This window comes from Macrobrachium rosenbergii, chromosome 10, assembly GCF_040412425.1.
Source record: "Macrobrachium rosenbergii isolate ZJJX-2024 chromosome 10, ASM4041242v1, whole genome shotgun sequence".
NCBI classification, from domain to species: domain Eukaryota; kingdom Metazoa; phylum Arthropoda; class Malacostraca; order Decapoda; family Palaemonidae; genus Macrobrachium; species Macrobrachium rosenbergii.
In genome coordinates this window covers 9131937-9150660 of record NC_089750.1, presented here as the reverse complement: position 1 = coordinate 9150660, position 18724 = coordinate 9131937, and the positions used below count along the sequence as shown (strand labels likewise).

The 18724-nt window shown below is 34.3% G+C and overlaps 1 protein-coding gene across 3 annotated transcripts in view; it reads right to left on the bottom strand.

Moving 5' to 3' along the window:
- Nucleotides 1–7006: 7006 nt before the first annotated feature.
- Nucleotides 7007–18724, bottom strand: part of LOC136842474 (organic cation transporter 1-like) — a 27878-nt gene continuing 16160 nt past the window's right edge. For 2 of the 3 annotated variants that reach the window (XM_067109851.1, XM_067109853.1), the window contains 10 exons: nt 17195–17304; nt 16355–16452; nt 15314–15473; nt 14933–15087; nt 14101–14269; nt 13270–13342; nt 12761–12915; nt 10637–10851; nt 9748–9923; nt 7007–9321 (listed from right to left, as the gene is read on the bottom strand). In XM_067109851.1, the coding sequence (XP_066965952.1) occupies nt 9061–9321; nt 9748–9923; nt 10637–10851; nt 12761–12915; nt 13270–13342; nt 14101–14269; nt 14933–15087; nt 15314–15473; nt 16355–16452; nt 17195–17304 (1572 nt within the window). In that variant the 3' untranslated portion in view covers nt 7007–9060. The remainder of the gene's footprint in view (nt 9322–9747; nt 9924–10636; nt 10852–12760; nt 12916–13269; nt 13343–14100; nt 14270–14932; nt 15088–15313; nt 15474–16354; nt 16453–17194; nt 17305–18724) is intronic. The other variant, XM_067109852.1, reaches the window with a different exon arrangement.

Below are 18724 nucleotides of genomic sequence, written 5' to 3'. Positions count from 1 at the left end.
TGCAGCTTCATATTTCCAATAAAATCAGTATTATCATGGAAAGGAAATATAGCAGTCACTCAGAAAGCAAGTGAATCTGAGACATAAACAATTTGACAGTGGAATGAAATCTCATGGGGTTAATTGTATTACATTTATGTACATGTATATCCTTATTACTATGTAACAACCATCAGTTTCAGTGTTAATCCAGGATTAAAGTTTAATCTTCCTAGAAGAGATATAAAGTTTAGTACTGACTTTCACTGTAATGTGTTTAGAGGGTCACTTCAATGTGTTAGTATACATTTGTGTTTGCACACAAAGGTCCATGTAGAATAACAAGACTTTGTATTATGATGTTTGGGAAATACAGATGCATTAGGTTTTGTAGTGAACTGCACACTGTATGTGCAAAAGTTGAATGCTTTAGGTGTATAGTACGTAAGGTGACAAAGAGCACATTGCAGTTATTTCTAGTGGACAAATGGGCAATTTTAATTTCATGCCAGTATATCAGAAATGAAGTTTATATTATTTTAATTATTCAGGAATTAAATGTTGTAGAAGCAGTGATTTTAAATTCTCTTTGCAATTTGGCTATGAATTTTGATCAGTGATAGAATGAATAATCACTCATCATCATCCCTTACCATTACAGGTTATATAGTTCAGAATTTTCATTATTTTCACAAGTTCATGTTTCATTCTTCTTTGTCATATTTTGTTATATTTTTTTATTGCAACTTTAACTCTGCTAAGGCAATAATATGTAGGTCAGCAGTAGTGTGTATACTTTTTTTCTATATACATGTCAGGTCACTGTGTTACAGGAAAGACGTAAATGTTCTCAGTGGTTTTTAGTGCAGTTTTGCTGTAATTGTTGCACTCTATTTAAAATTTTTCCTTTGAATGTATTGTTTCTGTGTTCTCTACCTTATACAAGGAATTTATAAATCAAAGTTTTGTTCATCTTTTGAAAATTAATTGCTTCTGAAATATTCTATCTGGGCTTCTAGTGCCTCCACTGATTGTTGTCGATGCTTAGCATGGAATTTTGGTTTTTCACTTGCAGTATTGACAGTTTTTGCTAGTGTAGTAGAATTATACAGTACATCATGTGCTTTTCTGATTTTCAAGTTATAAATAGTAGTGTTCTTGTTCTTTATAGGTTTATTGTCTTTTATTATTGTGAATTAGTTTAATGAGACCACAAGTCATCTTTCTTGACTCATAGTGTTTGCTTGAAGGATCAAATCTTAGATGATAGCTGAAAATTAGAGTGAGTTAAATTTAAAGAAGTTAGACAGCTAGGTAGGAAAGAACTAAAGGGAATAGTTGAAGAAGGCAGAAGGCAGAGAGCTGGGAGGTAAAGGGACACCTCAAGTGACACCTCAAAATACCTTGTGAACTATGTGCAGTTTACCATCCATGGAATTTTATAAGCAGTACCCCCTCTAAGGGATGTTGAGTGTATCATATCCGTTGTTTTGTTTAGAGGCAGTACTTGTTTAAACAGTTTTAATGGTATGTTTGCTGACCTGTATATGCATATCTAAGTCTTGTAATGTTTAATGAATGGCCCTGGGGGGGGTGAAATGCTGCCATACTTTCGTATTTTTTAAAGAGATTGGTTTCAAGTGACCTCTGATGCATATTATTCTCATTGTTAAAGACTATGTTTTAGCTCGTGTACATGTCTGGTAAGATTGGATTCTGCCTTATTATGATATATATGCAAGGTAATGTATACAGTAATCTCTCTCTCTCTCTCTCTCTCTCTCTCTTAATTTATTAAGTCCTTTAAGAAAGGAATTTAAGAATGGTTTGACATAATGTAGAGATTAATTACTTTAATTAATTAGGTTAGTTTGCAGATTTCTTAAGCCATTTAAATACATTTGGAAGACCATCACCATGTATACATAGCTAAGAGATGAGTAAATTATTGGGGCCTTATTGTTGGTAAATATCTTAACTGCAGTAGTTTTTCAGCTGTTAGCTGTCAGAACATCTTGCATTATTCAAATAATACTTTTTTTTAATTATTAGAGGTAACTTAAAGAGGCGCCACCATGAGGAAATGGAAAAGATATTTTATTGGCGATTTAGCCCAGGTATTCTGCTGCTACCAATTGTTAAAATTATCCATGTCATCTGCTTCATTATTACTGTTCAGAAATGGAACCTATTCATATGGAACAAGCCCACAGGGGCCATTGAACAGGAATTCAAGCTTCCAAGGAATATGGTGTTCAGTTGGAAGAAGTAAGAGGAGGAAGTAAAAGGAGGTAAAGGGAAATACATAAAGAGATCTCACTTATTAAAAAAGAAAAAGTAAGTTGAGAAATAGATAAAAATGCATTAAAATGCAGGGAGAATAATATTAGGGTAGTAATACATTGCATCTTCACTTAACTTTTGAAGCTCCAATTGCACAGTATCCTCTGGGAGGCTGTTCCACAGTCCAACTGTGCGAGAAATAAAAGACCTCTGGAACTGAGAAGTTTGACTGTGAGGCACATTTACTGCATAATGGTGCTGCTGCTCAGCAAATGTGGTTGCACTGGGCAGGTAAAGGGGATCAGGGATCAGTTGTGAATGTGAAAGATCTCATTGCAAATAGCATAATTTAATGAAGACTGGTACATACTTATAGTGACTTTTCTAAACAATTTTAGAAAGTTGAAAGTTAAAAAAAATATTTTGTAGTCACAGTTTTACTGAAAATTTATTTTTTCATAAAGACTAGTCTGAAATATTTTATTTAGAACTGAAGGTACTGTATAGTTGATCATACATAGGAAACGTCAACCTTGCAGACATAGTGAGACCTTCACCTATAGAACCTACCAACTAAAATTCAGGCTTTGATCTAAGGATAGGTGTCAGTAAAGTAAATTCCATGTGTTCTTAATTTCTTCTGCAGATTTGCTAAGAACGTATTTTGGCGACTGATGAGTAAGATTTAGATATTCAGTGATGGTGCTTCTTTTTACAGTCCTATCTCAGTGATTTTTTGTTGCAGCTTTGATGTCAGTTTTTTGTTTTCAAGGCTGATTTTGTTGTGAATATTTTTTCACCATTGTTATTATTGTACTGAGAGCTGTGCTAAGCATTATTATTTTAGAGTACGAAAAATTTCAAAAATATTTACGTAATGAAAATTTGAGTGTTTTGAATTTATACTTGGAAGTCTTTATCCAGTGAACCTTTTCTGTTTTATTGTGCTGCAACTGTGTTTAAGATTACCATAGAGTAGAAAACCTGTTATATAAGAAAAGCATCCCTTTTTAAAAAAATGTTGCTCTGAATTGAATTCTGCTGAACTGACTTGCATCTAAAAGGTACAATTAGATATATAGTTGGATCCATCTTAAATTTGCAGTGGATGATTTCATGTTCATGTGCCAGGTGAAATGCCTTTTTATATATAGGTGGTATGCACTTGGATGAATTTCTTGCCATTTCTAATACATCAAGGAATTTACACGCTCGGATATCTTTATGAGTTGCAGAATGTAAAATTTATTCCATTTTCAAATCTTTTATTTTGAAATAAAATTTTCACAAATATTCAGGTGGTATTTTTAACCTCACAGTATTATAATAATTTTTTGAAGTCATGCATGAGTAAGTAGTATTTTTTATATTTTATGTACTGAATTATGTAGATGCTCAGGGCCGGACTAAATGCTGTTGTTAATTTTTGAAAGTTTTTACAGCAAGTAACTCCCCTCAAGGAAAAATAATATGTCTGCCTTTATTTTTTACCCACTGGCAAGCTAATTATTACAGTAATATAAAATCCAACCCTCCAAGCCTAAGTTCATTGATTTCTCTCTCTCTCTCTCTCTCTCTCTCTCTCTCTCTCTCTCTCTCTCTCTCTCTCTCTCTCTCTCTCTCTCTCTCTCTCTCCTCTCTCCCCATGAAATCATATCCAGCACCGGCATTGTGGACTGCATGCCTATAAATAAACTGCAGTACTGTTTAAGAAACAAGGAAACACAGGATTGCTGATTTCACACTAAATATGATTTTGAAGATGACATAGGTCACTTTGTAACATATCCATGTCCAAAGTATATAGGTATACAAAAACAAAAATGAAGGCAAAGTTTGAAAAATAAGATAATTTTCCATCCACTACCTATAAATTATCTGAAAATACAGTTATAAAATAAATTCCTATATTTAGCACTTAAAGTGTCTAAATATAATGATTTCCTTGAAAAGACTGTATCTGAGAAGAACTAAGTTTCATATATGATCTCCCCAAATTGATTGGTCTGTGTGGACCTCTGTTAGTGGCTCTTGGAATGCCTCTTGTTCCCCATTAAGTTCCCTTACACTAGATGGTGACCAAGTAACCAGTACTTTCAAATGTTGTGAAACTTGTTATCTGCCCAAGTTTCTTTTAACTTCTTGGTGAATTCCATTTATGTAATGCATCAGTAGTAAAATGTACTGTATACTTTTAGTAGTGAATGAATATCCTTAACAAGAAAGGAATAAGTAAATGTGACTCAGCTCACACCTTGGATAGTGATTTCTATTTAACATAAGTTTGCCAGAATTTTAGAGCTATTACTGCACCTTGTATAGTGGACCGTAGGCATTACTAAGGGTTGTTTGCAGCATACCTTTGGCCCACAGTTACACCCACTTGTAGCTTTGTACCTTACCTCCATTCTGCTTTCTTTATTCAATCTTGCTGTCGAACCACTCCAACTTCCTCTTTTCACTTTCTAAAGCACTGAATGACTGAAAGTGTCCCAGTACTTGGCTTTAAAGCTGAATTTTCATAAGAAGTTAAATCGGAGTTAGATTTTACACAAGTCATGGTCTTCTCAGATTTTGCTTGTAAATACGGTAATCAGATCTTATTTACATAATTTGTCTTTTAACCAAAGTTTGTAATTAAACATTTGTGTAAAGCTTGGTTATTTAGCTGTGCCTATTAGATTATGATTATATAGTAGATATTTCTCTGCCAAAGAATGTTCATCAAACAACTATTTTCAGTTTGGGTGTTAAAGATGGCATGGCAGATCCTGGAAGTTCATTTCTGTGGCTACACTTATCATCATATCATTTCTGTGATCTTCCCAATCCCTGTCAGGTCACTTACGATGGTAATCCTGGTGATGATAATGTCTATAATTCCTCATCATAAAGGTAAGGTATTGTAATTGTATTTGCAGTACCGAGAGAATGCATGCAAGGAGGCTCAGTAGGAATATAATTCATATCTTTTCTACAGGAGATAATTATGAAGAGCACAGGTCTTTCCAGTCGTCTAATTACATTTTTAATGTTTGATCTCTGCAAAAAGTTTGGGAGAGAAGAGTGGTGTCTGTGCAGTAAACATTTGGATTCAAGACTCAATAGTACTGGATGTCAACCATAACAATTGTGATGAGATATAGCTTTATATTTTCTCTCATAACTGCTATCATTATTTATATTAAAACATTTTTTGAAAGAAAAATAGTGATGGTCTGAAATTCATGTGACAATTTTTGCATGTCATAATAAGAACAATTCTAAAAAAGAAATTTTTTTTACCCAGTGCACCCTTAAAGCTGTTATACTGCACTCTACCACTGTTGCATCTGTAACAGCAACGATGTGTTAACTTAGCTTCATCACATTAAAGGCTATTAGAGTTGATGAGGTTTAAATCTTAGACTCAGTCACTCACCAGTTTAAACCCAGGCTATGTCTCCTTGACTATCCAGCTGAGCTGAATCAAGGATTCACCTGAATGAAGTAACAAAATTGATAGCACTTGAAGATTTAAGTAAGCTGAAGAGATGCGATTCTAAGAGGTTAGATGAGTGAATGGGGATTGATTTTGGTTATATAACTTTAGTACAATTTGATTACTGCAATATGTTCATGAAACAAGGACTTACTTATTCTTATAGGTCACATTCTGACATTCATAAATGTTTGACAAACAGAGAAAGGATGTTGTTTGTTACCATTGTTTTTCAATAGTTTTTTAGACTAGATTGCAGATTTCCAGGCATGGCTTTCACAGGACTCGTTCAAAGTTTCTGTATCAATAAAGTATACATATTTTTAAATTAGGTAAATATACAGATAACAGCTTCATCAGGGTTGACACAAAGTTTGGAAATTAGGTAATTGAATTGCATAGATCTGAGACTGGTATTTAGAGTAAAGGTTCTTTGGCATGATAAGAATTCTTTACAGTATTCTGTTGTTGCAAAAGTCAGTGATCTAGAATTTGAGTGCTGTATGTACTCAAAGTATCCATTTAATGGTAACATATGATTCCATGCATTACACAAGATAAAAATATTAATTACTAATGACTGGTTATCAAATAATATATTTGGAAAAAATTGTAGGCATGGCAAACAGATACATGCTCCAGTTCTTAAACTTGTATTTTATTTCAGAGCTCATTTTGTTGAATAAAAAGACTGATGCATTATTTCGCTCTTGGCTGTAGGCATTAATTTTCAACTAACTCTCTTGTTATTATTCTTTTGATTCTGTGTGGAACACAAATTATATCTATTAGCAATTTTTGTCTATACAAGTCATGTTATGCAGAACTAAAACTCAAGTGATAAAATGTCTGTAGATTCAGTTTCAAATATCCCTGCATATTTCAGCAAAGTGTCTAGTTAGTTGCTGTTAAATGTGATTGTGCTGATATTATAACTGGAATGCTACAACTTCCAATCTATTTACAGTGTTCCTCTCCCCTAAAAAAAGTCCTTGTCCTTAAACAAAAATGTGTACACTGGCAATACCCAGGCTTCATTTGTAGCTGGACAGTGGATAGGAATGGAGGCTTTAGTGGCAGCATTAAATGCCATTGATGTAATAAAGACTGTGTGTGCTGCAGCTCCCTGTCTTCCTACAGTGGCACCCCCCAATAAAATACTTTGTAAAATATATACAAAGTCATGGGTCCACTTCCACTTTGCCACTGAACAGAAATGGAGGTTTTAGTGTCAGTGACACACATCATGGATAAAAAAGGCAGTTAACATTCAGAAGTTTTCACTTTATTTAAAAAGGTCAAGTCACAATATCATTGTAATGGTCTCATGACTAGTTGTCCTACATTGATACTGCATACAGTATCATACATTTCAAAGGATTTCCAAAGTGACAAAAATAATTTTCCTTTCACAAATGTAAAATTTTTCCTGTAAAGTGTCACTTTTATACAAAAGAAATTGAAAAAAATTACTGTTGTTTGCAAAAATGCTGCTCAAGAATAATGACTGAAAAAAGATCTATATGAAAAGTAAATTACTAAACATTATTTGGCTTGAAACTGTTGGAAAAATGTTAAATGTAGAAGGAGAATGGGGCTTAAAATAGGGTGGTAGAGTTGTGCATAGGATAATGTGTAATTTTCTGAGAGTGTATGATGTGCAGATTATGAAATTCTAATTCTTAGAAGGAAAATTGTTTGTTATTTAAAAAATGACTGTATTTATCTTTATGAAAATTTAAAAGATATAAAATGACAACTTTAAAACATGTCTTCTCTGAAGCCAGACTATGACTTCTTTTCTGGAATCAAAACATGTTTGATTTTTTTTTTGCATGCACCCTCTGTACTGTGTTATGCATTACTTTTTCAGCATCATTAGCCTCTTATGTAACGTTATTTCAGTCAAATGTCAGATGACTACAATAACAACTTGATTAGCCTCTGTAGAATGGGTTACATAAACAATGGCTATTATAATGCTACCCAGCTTTTTCACGCTTCATTTTGTCGCAGATTTTTGTGGAACACATTATTCATTTTTCTGCAGGGGAACTTTCACTAATTTTGTAGATAACATTACTACAGTGTAAGTACACTGTAAATTATTTTTATCTGTATTTAGTCATGAACACAACATGAAAAAATACAGTAATTAGTGAATAAACAGTGTTGCTCAACGAAAAGAAGCGAATTAGTGATACTTTTAATTGTTTTTACCAATATACAGTATAAAGAAAACAGGGCGACTTCAATACTATGAGAGAAAATAGCTGTGCTTATGTATACAGGGGTGACTTGATTAGTTGTCAAATATTCTGCAAGACAGATTTATTTAATTTGTAATAAAGATTTATTTAATTTGTATTAAACATTTTGTAGATATTTTGCTGTTTACATTAATATTATTTTAAAATGGTAGAACTATATAGTAGCTCCGCAGCCGCGACTGCCTTCTAACTTAACTTTTTCTACAGTTTTTTGGTTGCTAATTATGAATTTACCTTTAATTTTTGGCGCTCGAGCATAATTAACCTGTAATTAACCCCTGAAGTCCATCCAACAAGGGGTTTCCATACTCGATCTCCACAAGACTGAGCACGGGTACGTCTGTTTCGAACGGTTCATATCCCGTCCGGCAAGTGCAATAACTTGTTAACATGTGGGTACCCATCCCCCTCCCCCCCCTCCGGGCCAGTACTAAACAAGGTGAAGGGACATTCAATTTGGCCGACAACAAACAGATGCACCGCCAGTATCAGAACCCCTAAAAGTGTAGAAAAAACCAGTTGAAAAGGTAAAAACAGGTGCGGAGCTAATATATAGAATTACCTTTAAAATTAGTAAATCATTGTTATAAGCATTTTGGGGGGTGTATATACATAAGAGTAGATGTTGTTAGAGGGTACTAATCTAAGATGACTTGGGGTGTTTTGGGATAATGGTTTGGGGTGTATTTTTGTTTGAATTGATATTAAATTGTTTTAGTATGATAATGTAAGTATGTACAGTAAATTTGTTTGAACCACTAAATTAGGCAGTGGACTTTTAAAATAGACAGTTATAAGCATTTTAGTTTAAGGGTTACAGGGTATTTGGCAGTTGTAAGCATTTTTAGACGGGATTTTACATTTCAGCGGTGGGTTCTGCTACCTGTCCCCGCGAAAAAGTCGGGGAGCACTGCAGTATTGTACAATAAAGGAGATCACAGATGTCTTCCGGGAAAACACCAACAACATTTCAGATAAATACATTTGTACACTGTAACATGGTCGCATTTCCCTATTCAGGTTCAGGACCTCATTAAAAGTCGGCACTTAACTCACAGCTCTAAGTTTGCTTATTTCTTCAGGACTGACTGATAGATCAACCTTCGAGTACTTCCTTCCAGGATACTTATGCTGATTCCAGTGATGGACCCAGGTGGTAAGCGGACGTCCCTTGCCCATATCTTCAGCTTCCTGGAATGTTTGAGGCAGAGGAAGTCCCAGGGTTTCTGGCAATGTGAGTGATGTCAAGAGACTTACACCCAAGAGACCCAGCATAATCCAGTACTGGAAAGTAGGACCTAATCCAGCCTAGAAATTAAAAGTATTCATCCATTAGTGCACCAGGTACTGACCCAGTATTGGAAAGTAGGACCTAACATAGCTAGGAAATCAAAAGTGTAAAGTCATAAGTTCAGAAATTCACAAACTTAAAAAATAGAACCAAATTCAGACTTGGAAATCAAAAGTATATATTAACTGGAGACTAATGGTTGTTAGAACCCCTGTTGGTTATAAATACTTGCTGTAAGGATTACCAATAGCCTTTTGCGTTAAGCACTTTTTTCATCATTAACATTAATACATAAATGGAAGAAAATGTATATCATTTAATTGTATGACCATATACTGTACTTTTCTAGTATCATTCAGCTTTAAAATATTAGAACTTTAGTTTTCTTGCATAAGAATTTAAAATATAAAACTACAAAAAAGAAGATAATCACAATATCCTACATTTAACACACTTGGAGCAATTGCCATTGCTACCTGTCCAGTCAAACCCATGATTCCTAGCCCAGATGACCTGACAGGTGTTGGGAAGATCTCAGCAGTTATGACATACATCACAAGAAGAGCGGTTGTTATGAAGAATTTTATTAAAGCCAAGACTACCACCATCAACCACTGATCTGGAAATAACATTGAGATAAGTATCGTACAAATTTGCCAATATTTGTTCATTGCTTTACAGCTTCTGTATAGGAGGCAAATTTAAGAAACAAATTGTTTTTGAAGTTTTCTTTATTCATCTTGAATAGAAAATCTAAAATTTGAGTAGTCATAGAAGGGAAAGTATGGGATAACCACAGTCATTACAAGATATATGTCAGGCATATTTTGTTTCCTACAAGTTACTGGGCTCACAAAGGATATTCATTATCACATAAATCTTACTGACTTTTCAGAAGAAAGAAATTACTTTTACTGGTTAAATTTATATACCATAATCAAATACCTGATTTACACTGTTAAGACAATATTCTTCTATTAAATCTATCTGGTTGGTTGGTGACAGCACCAATTACAAAAACAGAGCTAGTTTTATACTGTACTGTAGAGACAAATGATGAAATATGCTCTAACAAATGGAGTATATTTAGACCATCAAAAGAATACTTGATATTCAAGAAAGAGGACAATATTGTTGTGTGCTTACTACGAAAAACAAAGATACTATTACTGTATGTATTACAAAGAATGAAGGTGCACTATAACTGGATTACATGGACAATAAAAAGAATCTGTCATAAAAAAATAATGAATGTGCCTTGTTGCGGGATTACTTAGATAATCAAAAGAAATTTGACTTTCAAAATAACAGAAGCTATAGCCGTAGACTTACCGTGAGTGCAAAAGAGGGCCACCACACACCAAATGGCAGTTGTAATGAATGTGATGTAGCATGCCATCCTTCGCCCAGTGTAATGGAGAAGCACCAAGCCCAAGCCATTACTTGGGAGTTCGGATGCTGAGAGAATGAAGTGGCTCAGAAACTGGTTGTCAGGTAAGACGTTGATTCCAAACATTGTGATCCCATATACCAAGTACAGAGAGGGACTGGAAAGGAGAATGTCTTATGTATACTCTATTGCTATTTTTTTAAATGTATTTTGACTGCAGTTCAGTACATACATAGTTATTACTCCCTTCAGTCTCATTTGGAGTAAATCGTAACATATTTTTTGGCACCGTTGAAGGACTAAAACTTGTAAAAATAATTTTTATTTCATACTAGATCTTGTAAAGTAATTTTGGTACAAAGATACAGTAAATATGTTTTCTGCAAGAAGCAAATATGTAATTTCATATCATTGTGATAAATGTAAATGTGGTTAAAAAATCCAGTTTGATGTACCAGTATAGTATGCTAATAACTACTAAACAGAATCTTTTGCATAGTTTCTTTTAATAAGGAACATAAATGGAGTATAATAAAATGCGTTACAGACTATCATAAATAATCATGCATTAAAGATTGAAACATAAGCGTATTCACCTTAATGGATAAGAAACAAATATACCTGTATTGATGTTCTGTACATGGAATAGAAATTATATTTCATCTTATTGACAAAAAATGTAAAAAAAATGCATGTAACCATTCACAGGAAGTAAGTATCTGAGGTATTACTTATAATGCAATAAAAATAGTCTATCAATCATTACAACATGATGAAGACAGAAAAAAGGTGTGTAAAGCATTACTGTATGATTACAATACAATAAACAGGATGATGAAATTAATTATGTACTTATATAGTAGCACTTACAACATAATGAATTGCAGCAAGAAAGTATGCAGACTATTAATTACTATACCACGAAGATCAGAAAGTACAATGTAAAGATCAGGGATAAAGCATCTAAGTTATTACACCATGAGGATCAGAGAAGAAGTACAGAAAACATTACTTTTAACATAATGAAAACTGGGAGGAAAGTACTGTATATGAATTCATTCCTGCAATGTTATAAAGTTCAGGAAGAAAATATTTAAATTCATAACTTACAGTATCAAAAAGATCACAAAGTGACACTTGTGCCACAATGTAGACCATTAGGAAAGTATATAAGGCATTACAGCATAAAGACCAGGAAGAAAATATTTTAAGTATTAAATATGAGACAATGATGAAGAAGAATGAAGAATATAAGGTATTACTTACAAAATTATGGTGCTTATGAAGAAGATATAAAAACATTTCTTAAGCTTCAATGAAGATGAGGAAGAAAGTATTTAAAGAATTTTTAAAACAATGAAGATTGGGAAAAAACATGGGAAACATTTCTGACAACACAACAAAGCATTCAAAACATATCTTACGATATAATGAAGACTTGGCAGCAAGTATTAAAAGCATTGATTATGATGTAATGAATATCAAAACATGACTTACTTGATGAAAACCAGGAATAAAGATTATAAAACACTGCTTACAACGTTATGAAGAACAGCGGCAAAAGGATTAAATATGATGTAATAAAGACCAGGTATACAACATTTAATGGGTCAAGTATGATGTAATGAACCCCGTAGGTAGGTAACACCATCTATGCAACTCCCATGGTGCACTGTAGGCATTACTTCAGGTTCTAGCTGCAACCCCTTTCATTCCTTTTTACTGTACCTCCGTTCATGTTCTCTTTTTTCCATCTTTCTTACCACCCTCTCCTAACATTTGTTTCATAGTGCGGCTGCAAGGTTTTCCTCCTGTTACACCTTTAAAACCTTTTGCTCTCAACTTCCCATTTCAGCACTGAATGACCTCATAGGTGCCAGTGCTTGGCCTTTGGCCAAAATTTTATATTCCCTTTTTGTCATTCCATGATGTAATGAAGACAAAGAAAATATTTTTAAAGGATTAAATATGGTGTCATGAAGACCAGGGAAAGTCTTTTTGAGGTAACAGATGAAGAGATAAAGTATAAGATGAATATGAGAAGGTATTTAAAGAATGTATCTTACGACAAAATGGAGATCATGATGCTTCTCAGCCTCAGTTTTGAGTAGCTGAACACCTTCAGGAAGGACACTTCCTTCTCGCGCTGGTCACTCAGGTCGAGCAGAAGTTTCTCAAGTTCCACGCGAGACACATCTTTCTTCCCATTGATTTCACTTATCTGCACAAAGATGCGGATAAATAAATGATCAGCTAATAAACTTATGGCAAAAAAACAGAATAAACAAATAAATAATCAATTAATAAGTTAATAATTCAGGTTTTAGGATAAAAGAATAAAAAGTCAATGAAATGAATAAAAAATCTGTAAAGAATAAGAAAACTTCCACAAGAGAAAGTGAACAAGTGAAAAACTTACACATAACAAATAAATCAATCAGTAGAACAGAGGTCTGAGCTTTTCAGGGTACCATAAAATTAAAGAAAATCTCGAAAGGAAAGTCAATTGAAAGAGGTATGGAACAACAATTCTCTCTCTCTCTCTCTCTCTCTCTCTCTCTATTCAGTTCCTTACCTTCAACATCAAGTCTGTGCAGTCGTCAAGTCTCCCTTTGGAAAGAAGCCATCTTGGAGATTCCGGAAGGTGGCTAGCAATGAAAAGACAGACAGCTGCATGTACAGGTAATATAAAAATCCTAATGATATCCTTATCCTTTCCTAAAGTTAGTTTATATTTTTACTTTGTGGAAGGAGAGAGTTATTAAGAAAACAAATGTAGGTGACAAGTCAGCAACTTCTTTGTGTCACTGTCTGTTGTATTGAACATAGAGGCAGGTCCAGCCCTTAAGGTACTGTTCTGAAGGCAGTAGTGCAATCAAGTTATAATTGTAAGCTTGGTTTGTAAATCTTTTAGTATTGTTTCATATTTCTTGATTTACTGAATGGTTTTCTTTCGTAACTTGAATACTATGAAGCCACAAAAGTCATCTTAATTGTTTTAGACATTGACAATGACATCATTCCAATCAATACAGGCAATCATTAAATTTATTGCTGCTAGGTCAGGTCAACCTGAAGTTTTGCTTCTGGGTAATATATTTTACCTTGGTGTGAGTTAATGTAAGCTATATTGCCATTTTAGTTGACATGCTCTATCTGAACAGGAATAAGTGTTGGTGAGAATATCAGAGTTGGCAAAAACAGTATAGGGCAGTTAATTTTATTAATATCAGTCAAGTTATTTTGACCTTTTAAAGTAACACAAACAAAACAAGGAAAAATGCACAGTACCTATCCAAACTTTGTTCGCTTGGTCTTTTGTTACAAAAATGCAAATACAAAAGAAACCAGTGTTTTAATATCTTAATGCTTATATATTTCAGAATGATATCCATAAGAGACTTACTTCCAGTACAGAAAACCAAAGACTGGAGCGATGAGAGAGGACATTGCCAGGTATTGCCAGTGTGGGATGATCCAAGCAATCAAAGAAGTCATACACATTCCTAATATCCAAAAGACCCAGCCAATGGTAGTGGCTTTGGCTCGGTCCTCGGGATCCAGGACTTCCATCACTAAGATACAAAATTATACAATGTTAAAAGTGAGGAGGAGGAGGATATCAAGAATTTGGTCCTAACCAAGAGACCTTTTCAGTTACTTATGAGGATGGAAAAGCTAATGTGTAAAATGAGACAAGTTACAGTATTCTTGAGAGATAGCAGGCAAAGAGTGTCAGGGATTAAAGATTTTATTTCTGAAGAGGGTCTATGGGAAGTTCAATAGAGAGGAAATTCTCTGTAATAGTCAAGTTTTGGAGTAAAACAGAAAAAATGAAGACAGAACTGTGGAACCTGGCATTTGAATTTGCAACAAAAGTTTAAGTTAAAGGAACACTTCGATTTTGGAAACTGAAAGCCAACTGCAAAGAAGAGCAGTCTCGACTGTGCCTGTTTTTTGTGGGGACTGACAGTTAATATCCTTGTCCATATCATTGTTACCATTGTGAGGGTCAAATACCATGAACAGGCAATCATGATTAGCTTGAGTGATATTGGCTTTGGATATCCAGTGTCAGGGAAAAAAGAAAAAAAGGGTAATGACCTAATTGCCCTCTCAGGCTCAACCATCTCATTTACAGTTTGAAGCTTATTAGCCATATTTATTTCATCAAAATATAGAGCTGTTAAGTATTTTAAAAAATTTTATGAACAATCAAATTAATATAAATTTATTACCTGTAATATGAGGTATGAGGTAAATGGTCAGTTCGATAAACCCTCGTAGAAATCTGAAGATCATGTGTAAATTGTACATAGGCATCCATATGTAAGCAAGGGTAAATACTAGGTGGTTGCTTAGCAATGCATAAAATATGGGTCGTCGACCTAACCTGCAAAGTAAGTGAAAGAAAAGAATTACCTTCAGTGTTACTTTAGAGAAATGCAAAGCAGAGCAATAGAGTGTTTCAAAGAGTAATGAAATTTAGTTTCACAATGTTGCAAAAGAAATGTACAATGTAAAAGTTATTTTTCATTTAGTCAACATTTAAATTGCATTGAATAAATGCACTGAATTGTTTATTTAATAATTTCTTAGGCCAGTTTTGTTTTTGTTACCTGTCAGCCAACATTGGAAAAATGAAGGTGCCCACTGCATTTCCCACCATATTTATTGTCAAGATGTTGTGTGCGCTTCCTTGCTCGCAGACCCACCCGTTGGTTGAAGCCACTGTCGCCCAAAACTGGCCCTGGTCGAAGTCCCATCCATCGACACACCCTGGCGGTCAGTTCATTAAGAGAATAAGTCAACCAACTTTCCATTGAAAGGTAATATCACGGGAAGTGTTTTTGCATTTCTGTTTTTTTCTTTGTACTTTTACTATAATGTATCATCAAATTTCCCCTTCTTTCACATACATCTACTGTACTGTATTACTGCTGCATATTTTCTTCAGACAGTGATTAAATCTTAACAAAGGTTCAAGCTATGGGAACCAAGTTAAAGGAAGTGTTTCAAATAATAGTTTTCTTCATCTAGGTCAAAACTGCCATCAACAATAATTAAATTTTTTTTTTATTTCAGCTACTTTTAGACTTCCACTCATTCCAGAGACATCTCCCATGCATGTGCATAATCATTATTTTCTAACTCTTTTGCATAGAAAACTTAGTGGCACTCTTACTTTTTTATGCATTTTCACTTATGTTGATTATTTAATTAAACCTTATAAAGATGTCTAGCAATAAAAGATCAATAACAGACTCTGCACATGTTATCAGTTATACATTATTCATTTAACATGCAATATGTGTCCATCTTACATACAGTGTACAGTACCATTCATTTATTCATTCATTCTCAAGCAGAGTGCAGTACTTTGAAATTAATTCAGTTTACCTCTGATACATTTTGTGTTTTTCTATTTCATTCATCCAGAAAGCTGCAGCTTCCTCTCATAATGTAAATTCTTATTTACATTAGCTAGCTGAAATTCGTTTGTAAATATAGATTATCTTTTTGTTTCTTTCTCGTAAGGGCCTGTGAATGATGGCTGGTCAGTCACAGCTATTGTGTGTGTGTGTGTGTGTGTACAGTGAAACACACACACTTAAACCAAAATTCATGAACTTTGCAGGATATTAACATAAGATACTTGCTTTCTGTTTCGCCGCTTATTTCAAATGTTGAATTTGCCTCGTCAGTCCATTTCAGCAAGTAGCGACTGCACTGTGAGTACTGAGTGGTATTGCTGATTCTGCAGAAAAGGAAAAGGGTTGAGTGCACACTGGGAAGGTTGAAGTGTAGGGGGAATGTCATTGGTTGTTGAGGCAGGGATGTTTAGCATCTGTGCTGTGAATGGTGATGGGGTTAGCCCCTTGAATTAGTGAAGGTACTCAAACTACAGTCATTTAAGCTGGGTTGTGTTAAGTTAGGATAAGCAAAATCAATATTTGGCATTACCCAAAATACGTTCGTTGAAGAAAAATGTACAAATTGAACGTTACAAGAGGCTTCATATCATAAGAACATAGTTTTGAAGGAAAAAAAATCGATGGGGAGGTGTTAAAAATTCTAGAAACTTCAAGTCATTTAACTTATTACTGTGTTTAAGTTATATGGATATAAATAAAAATCTTAACAATGTATTCACTTCTACAACCCACTGCATTAGAAAAACAGAAATTGAAACTTTCTTTGAGGACAATAATTGAAAGTTGTTTGGGTGCACTTAAAGGTTTCCCAATACTCTATACGGCTTTTCCTATTCCAAGGGATGCCTATCATGAACCACAGGCATTGCTATAGCCAGCCCAGCAACAACTGTATGCCTTGGGAACACTTGGTTCCAGAACTCAACATCTATTTATACGTAATATTTTTAACAGGAGGGGGTGAAACTCTCCTAACTCTTCTTCAGTATCGTTTCAGTCTAAGAAAGTCTTGACATCTTGAACTTAACCCCCTTGTTGTTTCGCAGTTTTTGAAACTAAACTGACCTGGGTATAGTTAAGTCCATCCATTCCTTCTCTGAAAGGGTTGTGTTTTCTCTCCCTGGTACATGGCACCAGTGATCAGGAACAGCTACTTGGAATAAAATCTGGCATGTCTGAAAAGTAGGATGTGCTGGGTATAAACACAAATTACTATATATACATATATACGATTAGAATCACATTAAGACGTGACTCATTTATCACACATCATCACAGGTGAAAAAAATGAAAATGGATGTCAGTCCTAACTGGTTTCGACTTTGTTTCCAAGCCATTAATGAAGGTATGATCTATTGTGGTAGAAGTCCTAATATATATTATGGTTTCTACCGTTATGTATCTGGGACAGTACAGACAAACAGTACAAAACCCTTTGAGTCTACAAAACCAGCTCGGACCTACACCCATTCTCATTTTTTCACCTGTGGTGATGTGTGATAAGTGATGAATCACGTGTTATGGGATAATTTATAATTATATATATATATATATATATATATATATATATATATATATATATATATATATATATATATATATATAAATCATCCCATAACACGTGAGAGAGAGAGAGAGAGAGACAGAGACAGAGACAGAGAGAGAATTAAATTTGTATCACAGTATGCAAATACAAATATATATTTTCAACCATAAGCCTTTCCCCTTCAAAGGAAGCAACTTCAGAGGGTATTAGCCGTCTTCTTGGTAACAAGTCTTTTGGGACGAGGTTGCTAGCCCTACATCCTTATCAACCACCCTGGATGCATCCCACCACAGTTGACTAACATGTACACAGTTTCTTTTTAGGACGATAGAGTTGCAGTGGTTTTTAATCAGTGGTGTATTCAATTTGAAAATATAGAAGAAGAATATAATAGATTGGATAGATCATTGCTGCATTTCACGAACATATACAATACTAGCAATTATGCATGTACATACGTAGGCATTTATCCATGTATGTGTGTATGTAAGCAGGCCATACAATACTTGAACAATTTTATTGTAATCATAATGCACATCAAAAGCTGTAAAACGTAACTTCCTGATAATGCCTCTTTCAGTGATATGTCGCGAACTCGAAAATAAATCAAACTTCTGTCTGTTTCACTGTTGTTAACTTGTTAGTTGCTGTTGTTGATATTAGTCAAAAATGGCTCCTCACCCACGCATGTGAAGGTAGGGAAGACAGCACACAAACAGAGCAGGTACAAACTCACACACACTGTCCCTTCCAGTGGTCGACGTAAGTATGTGTTATAATGTTTGTTAATTCGTCTCGATGAGAACCAACACAACAGGTGCCCATCCCTGTGCCACTTAAACAGTTGCCTTTAACATAAGCAGACAGATATGGCCTTGGCAGTAACCCTGGTTTTAGACGTCCTTGGGATACCATCTGTCTCCTCTAATTTATCATTTTATTTGTTAGTGGAAGCCGACTGGAAAGGAAAGCTAACGAAAGGAAAATAAGCAGGCTTAAAAGACAAAAGTATAGGGTTTGAGCCTAGGGAGATGTTTTGAAACATCACG